The following is a 7,500-nucleotide window of genomic DNA, read 5'->3' as shown; positions in this document are numbered from 1 at the left end:
GGTAAACAATCCTACTGAACAAAGAGAACAGTTGGTAAACAATCCTACTGAACAAAGAGAACAGTTTGGTAAACAATCCTACTGAACACAGAGAACAGTTTGGTAAACAATCCTACTGAACACAGAGAACAGTTGGTAAACAATCCTACTGAACACAGAGAACAGTTGGTAAACAATCCTACTGAACACAGAGAACAGTTGGTAAACAATCCTACTGAACACAGAGAACAGTTGGTAAAACAATCCTACTGAACACAGAGGAGAGTTGGTATCCCACTTACTAGAATATTGGAGCACGATCAAAAGTTAGAAAACGAGTACTCGATACAAAACAAAAAGAAAAAGAAAAGAAAAAAAAGACAGAGAGAGAGACAGGATTCCAATCGACCCGATGAGGCTGGAGCAGAGAGAAGACCTCTGTCACAAGACAGAGAGAACGATTCGAAACTCTTCTTACTGGACAAAGACAAGAATCAGAAGAACCCTTCTTACCGGTCACAGAGAACAAGTATAACAGGAACCCCTTTTTTGTACCAGAGCACAGTGGACAGTTATAACAACCCCTCCTTACTTGATACAGAACATAGTCAGAAACCCTTCTTAGTGGACACAGAGAACAGAGTAAGAAAACCTCCTTAGTGGGCAGAGAAAAGATAGAGAAAACCCCCCTACTGAGAAAACCTCTCACTGAGAAAACCTCCTAACTGGGCACAGAAAAGACAGAGAAAACCCTCTTACTGAGAAAACCTCTCTTACTGGGCAGAGAAAAGATAAAGAGAAAACCTCCTTACTGAAAAAATCTCCTTTACTGGGCAGAGAAAAGATAGAGAGAGAAAAAACCTCCTTACTGAGAAATGTCCTTTACTGGGCAGAGAAAAGATAGAGAGAAAAAAAACCTCCTTACTGAGAAATGTCCTTTACTGGGCAGAGAAAAAAAATAGAGAAAAAACCTCCTTACTGATAAATGTCCTTTACTGGGCAGATAAAAAAAAAATGGAGAAAAAACCTCCTTACTGAAAAATGTCCTTTACTGGGCAGAGAAAAAAAAAGAAAAAAAAAACTCCTTACTGAGAAATGTCCTTTACTGGGCAGATAAAAAAAAATAGAGAAAAAACCTCCTTACTGAGAAATGTCCTTTACTGGGCAGAGAAAAAAAAATAGAGAAAAAACCTCTTTACTGAGAAATGTCCTTTACTGGGCAGAGAAAAAAATAGAGAAAAAACCTCTTTACTGAGAAATGTCCTTTACTGGGCAGAGAAAAAAAAATAGAGAAAAAACCTCTTTACTGAGAAATGTCCTTTACTGGGCAGAGAAAAAAATAGAGAAAAAAAACCTCCTTACTGAGAAATGGCCTTTACTGGGAACAGAAAAGATCGAGAGAAAAAAAAAAACACCTCTCATAATAGACACACAAAGAACAGTTACAAACTATGGACTGCCTTGGCACAGGGACTGTTTGACAAACGAACCCGGGTGTGGCTGTGTTTGGGCGACTCGGAATGAGCGGCGTGGGAGAAATGCCAATGAAACGGTGCAGATGATGGGGCACCCCCACCCCCTCTCACTCCCCCCACACGCCCCCCACCCCCACCCCCCATAAAAACCCAACAAAAACAGTTACTTCTTCTTCTTCTGCGTTCGTGGGCTGCAACTCCCACGTTCACTCGTGTGTACACAAGTGGGCTTTTACGTGTATGACACCGTTTTTATCCCGACATGTAGGCAGCCACACTCCGTTGTTTGGGGGGGGGGTGCATGCTGGGTATGTACTTGTTTCCATAACCCACCGAACGCTGACATGGAATGCAGGACCTTAAAAGTGCGTACTTGATCTTCTGCTTGCATGTACACACGAAAGGGGGGTCAGGCACACAAGCAGGTCTGCACATAATTACGTTGACTTGGACGATCGGAAACACACACACACACACACACACACACACACACACACACACACACACCAAAATCTCCACCCTTTTACCCACCAGACAACCGTTACCGAGATTCCAAACCCGGGACCCTCAGATCGAAACTCCAACGTTTTATTAACCACTCGGTTTGTGGCGCGCCCGTCAGAACACACACAAAAACAGGAAACCCCTCCCACCCTCCCAGCCCCCCTTCCCAACCCACCCACTTCCTTACTGGAGTAGTGGGAGCACAGCGAGGAGTTGATTAAGGGCCTGTCGTAGTCCAGCACGTGGCGCACGTGCAGGAGGCAGTGGCCCGTGGAGGGGCAGAAGTCGAAGGAGCGGCACGTGTCGAGCGGAGACCCAGCCCCCGTGGTGCAGCGGCGGGCGCAGTCCTCGGGGTCTCGGGCTCCAACCTCCGGGTCTCCCACGCTCTCCAGGGTCCGGCCTGGGTACTGGGTGTAGCTGTCCAGGTAGCGGCCTGAAACACGCGGGTGGTGTGGAACACAGGTATGTTGGTGGGGTCTGGTGTGTGTGTTGAGGGGGGTGGCGGGGGGCGATGGGGGATGTTGTGTTGTGTGTTTGTGTGTGTGTTGGGTGGTGTGGGGGTGGGGGGGGGGGTAGCGTTGTGTGTTTGTGTGTGTGTGTGGGGGGGGGGGCGAGGGGGGTGTAGTTTTGTGTGTTTGTTTGTGTGTGTGTGTTGGGGGTTGGTGGGGTTGGGGGGGGGGGGGTAGCGTTGTGTGTTTGTGTGTGTTGGGGGGAGGGGGGTAGCGCTGTGTGTTTGTGTGGGTGGGTGGGGGTGGGTGGGTGTAGTTTTGTGTGTTTGTTTGTGTGTGTGTGTGTGTGTGTTGGGGGTTGGTGGGGTTGGGGAGGGGGGGGGTAGCGTTGTGTGTTTGTGTGTGTTGGGGGGAGGGGGTAGCGCTGTGTGTTTGTGTGGGTGGGTGGGGTGGGTGGGTGTAGTTTTGTGTGTTTGTTTGTGTGTGTGTGTGTTGGGGGTTGGTGGGATTTGGGGGGGGGGGGGGGGGGGTAGCGTTGTGTGTGTGTGCGTGCGTGCGTGCGTGTGCAGGTTCTGACCGGGTACTGAATACAACTGCACTTGTACTGGCCTGAAACAGTGACACTATATATATGTTATCACTGTTGTTGCTATCGTTATTACTATTGATGCTATTCATACTAATCACGTGTGTATGTGCGTGCATCACAGAGGCCTGACTGACCTGGGTAGAACCAGCTGAGAACGGACTTAAGGCGATCATCATTCCTTTCCTGTGTTATTCAGTCAGGCACGTACACATGTACCAACAGCATCAATAGTAATAACACTACTACTACTTGGACTATACTACTACTGCTACTGCTGCTGCTGCTGTTACTACTACTACTACTACTACAACGACGACTACTACTGCTACTGCTATGTGTGGTAGTCAGTCGTGTCCGACTATCACGAGGACAGTGGAGGAGGCAACTACTGTCCTGACTATCTGGACAGGAATTTGATTATTGTGGAGAGTGTCTTGCCCAAGTTACATCCTCACTCTCTCGGCCAAGAGGGTTTTAGAACAGTCGACATGGGGTGTGGTCCCCAAAGGCCAACTGTCCCCCCCCCACCCCCACCCCCTCACCCCCACGCCCCAAGACTGCAGCACTAAAAGCCAGAGCAATCTTGCCTCCCTCCTCGTTTGAGAGTCATAGTCCTTCACAAAAGAGGAACCTGTAAATGACTTCCCATTGGTGCAGCGAAGGAATCATTGATCATTCAGCTCTCACTTTGCTGTTGGCCCAACTGTAAGCGTCTGTCAGTCTGTGACAAAAGCTGAGCGTTGGGCCGCTATAATACTCATCATATAATGATGATGATGATGATAATAATAATGATGATAATACTAATAATAATCACAATGATGATAATGATACTCATAATGAGGATACTACTGCCACTGCTACTACTACTGAATGATAACAACAACAACAACAATAACGATAATAATAATAATAACAATGATGATACTACTGCTAGTAGTAGTACTACTTCTACTACTAGATAATAATCATATTGATGATGGTAATAGCCATAAATGATAATGATACTACAACTACTAACAACATGATAATTATCATGATAATGATGACAATAATAATAATGATGATGATGATGACAACAACAACCAGCCAACCAACCAACCAAACCAAAACCAAACCAAACCAAAACCAAACCTAAAACTAAAACCAAAACACAAAACAAAACCAAATATTAAAAAAATAATAATTATTATTTTTAAAAATTTTTTTTAAAAACACTGAACAAAACTGACGGCTATAGACGTCGCATTGGAGAGCAGGGGAGAGCAGCTTCGGGCTGGTGGCGGGCCGGTTAGCGTTGAGCAGGCAGTAGCCGGTGGAGAAGCAGTAGGAGAAGGCGTTGCACGTGAAGGACAGCTGGCCCAGGCAGGCCGTGGCACACTCATCCACCGCCATCCCCGCCAGGATCAGGGCGCTGCTGCTCATGCTGCTGCCGCTCCTGTACACCTGGAACTGGTTGCGAAGGTCGGCCACTGGACACACACACACACACACACACAGACACAGACACACGCACACACACACACACACACACACACACACACACACACACACGCAAGCATACATGCACAGGTGAAACTTATGGAGAGAGAGAGAGAGAGAGAGAGAGAGAGAGGCGTGTATGCACACCGCATACGCGCACACACACACACGTCCGAGTGCACGCACATCGCGCGCGCGCACACACACACACACACACACACACACACGCACACACACACACATCCGCGCTCTCGCACGCACACACATACACGCACATTGCACACACACACACACACGCACGTGCGCTCGCGCACGCACACACATGCACGCACATCGCATAGGTGCGCGGGCGCGCACACACACACACACACACACACACACACATCCATGCCCCATTAAGTACATCCTCAACACCCCCCACACACCCAAATCCCTCAACACATTCCTACCCATCTCAATATATCGTTACTCCCCAGTAAAGCCTAAGGCTATCAGTACATCCTATCCATTTAGTACGTCCTTAACCCTTAATACATCCTTACCCCCCACCCCCCAGTAATCTTTACCACCACCACCCCCATCAGTACATCCTTAACCCCCATCCCCCCCCCCGTCAGTACATCCTTACACCCCCCTCAGTACATCCTCACCCCACCCACCCCCCTCAGTACATCCTCACCCCCATCAGTACATCCTCACCCCCATCAGTACATCCTCACCCCCCCATCAGTACATCCTCTCACACCCCCATCAGTACATCCTCTCACACCCCCATCAGTACATCCTCACCCCCCATCAGTACATCCTCACCCCCCCATCAGTACATCCTCACCCCCCCCCCCCATCAGTACATCCTCTCACACCCCCATCAGTACATCCTCTCACACCCCCATCAGTACATCATCACACCCCCATCAGTACATCCTCACACCCCCTCAGTACATCCTCACACACACACACACACACACACACACACACACACACACACACACACACACACACCTCAGTACATCCTCACACACACACACCCTCAGTACATCTTCACCCCCCTCAGTACATGCTCACACCCCATCAGTACATCCTCACACACACCCCAGTACATCCTCATCCTCACACCCCCATCAGTACGTCCTCACCCCCAGCCCCCTCAGTACATCCTCAAACCCCCATCAGTACATCCTCACCCCCACCCCCTCAGTACATCCTCAATCCCCCATCAGTACATCCTCACACACCCCTCAGTACATCCTCAAACTCCATCAGTACATCCTCACCCCCACCCCCTCAGTACATCCTCAATCCCCCATCAGTACATCCTCACACCCCCATCAGTACATCCTCACCCCCACCCAAGCACGTGCTTTTTACTTTACCTCCGGATTCTGTGGGTGGGGTCAAACGGAAGATGTCGTCTCTCACTCCAATGGCCGGATAGCTGATACTCTGCACACACACACACACACACACACACACACACACACACACACACACACACACACTATTGAATGTTGGTGCTGTCTAAACGCCCTCGGTGAACAATCTCAAATTCCCCAGCATGGACAGAGGGTGACTGGAAAATAATTGTTGCTATAGCGTTTTAAAAATGATAAACAGTTGATGGGTACCACTTCAAATTCCTAAGAATATGTACCTCATAATGAAGTTTCGCGAGTAAAATAACTGCACAAAAACAAAACCAAAAAAACTCTCCAGAAAGGTGCTGATACACAGACACCTGACTCACTTACTTTCTTTTATTTGCTTGCTTGCTTGCTTGCTTCCTAACTCACTTGCGATTGTTCACCGAGGGCATTTCGACAGCACCAACATTCAGTTGTGTGTGTGTGTGTGTGTGTGTGTGTGTGTGTGTGTGTGTGTGTGTGTGTGTGTGTGTGTGTGTGTGTGTGTGTGTGTGTGTTCGTTCTTTAGTTTAACGTCTTTTCACTGTAAGTGATATTAGACGAGGGAAGGAAAAAATCGAGTGGGAGGAGGGGGAAGGGGGGGGGGGGAATTACTGTGTACGCATACGAGTAAGTGAAAGTGTGTGTGTGTGTGTGTGTGTGTGTGTGTGTGTGTGTGTGTGTGTGTGTGTGTGTGTGTAGGGCAGCAACGAAGAACCCCCACTCTTGTGGTCAGTCTCTGAACGGCACCCCAGGTGTGTTTCAGGGTCTTCGGTTCTCCTTCCACTGTTCTGTGCCAGGTAGTTCTTTGGCCTTCCTGTCTTCGCGATCCCTCTGGTGACCCACCAGTGAAGGGCTGTCCCGGGTCATGTGGTGACCTGGCACCCTTCGCACGATGTGTCCAAGTCCATTGCCACCACCAACGTCTTCTCGTGATGATGGTCTCTTCATTTTCTCTTGGCTGCACTGGGCGAGTCATTTGGCGACTGGAAATAGAACTGGGCCCGGGCCAGAAGATTCGCAGGATTCTTCGAGGGATGTTTCGTGTGGAAGGTATTGTATTGTATTATATTGTATTAGTCCTTTTTGTCACAACAGATTTCTCTGTGTGAAACTCGGGCTGTTCTCCCCGGGGTGAGCTTGTTGCTACACTGACAGGGCACACCCCTTATTTTGTAATTTTTTTCTGTATGGAATTTTATTTGTTTTCCAATCGAAGTGGATTTTTCTACAGAATTTTGCCATGGACAACCCTTTTGTTGCCGTGGGTTCTTTTACGTGCGCTAAATGCATGCTGCACACGGGACCTCGGTTTATCATCTCATCCGAATGACTAGCGTCCAGACAAACCACTCAAGGTCTTGTGGAGGGGAAGGGGGAGAGAGAGAAAATACTGGCGACTGCCGGTGTGATTCGAGCCAGTGCGCTCAGATTCTCTCGCTTCCTACGCATACGCGTTACTTCTAGGCCAACATTCCATGTGTTGCTAACTTCGTTTGAATACTCTCAGTCTTCATCCAGCTGGATGGATGGAGTCTCCCGTCGGGCCGACGGATGAGTAGGCAGGCAGGCTTATCTGTCGGTGTGTGTCCTCATAGCTTGACCAGCACAGGTGATTTTTT

General features: G+C 48.7%; 1 protein-coding gene across 2 annotated transcripts in view; it reads right to left on the bottom strand.

Annotated features, from left to right (window-relative positions):
• The window catches only part of LOC143294704 (uncharacterized), a 95,250-nt gene that overhangs the window by 12,554 nt on the left and 75,196 nt on the right, over positions 1 to 7,500 (bottom strand). For both annotated transcript variants that reach the window (XM_076606111.1, XM_076606110.1), the window contains exons 27-29: positions 5,852 to 5,921; positions 4,229 to 4,468; positions 2,146 to 2,391 (exon numbers count right to left, since the gene is read on the bottom strand). In XM_076606111.1, the coding sequence (XP_076462226.1) occupies positions 2,146 to 2,391; positions 4,229 to 4,468; positions 5,852 to 5,921 (556 nt within the window). The remainder of the gene's footprint in view (positions 1 to 2,145; positions 2,392 to 4,228; positions 4,469 to 5,851; positions 5,922 to 7,500) is intronic.

The sequence above is a fragment of the Babylonia areolata genome, chromosome 20, assembly GCF_041734735.1.
Source record: "Babylonia areolata isolate BAREFJ2019XMU chromosome 20, ASM4173473v1, whole genome shotgun sequence".
NCBI classification, from domain to species: domain Eukaryota; kingdom Metazoa; phylum Mollusca; class Gastropoda; order Neogastropoda; family Buccinidae; genus Babylonia; species Babylonia areolata.
This window is presented reverse-complemented; position numbering and strand designations above follow the sequence as displayed.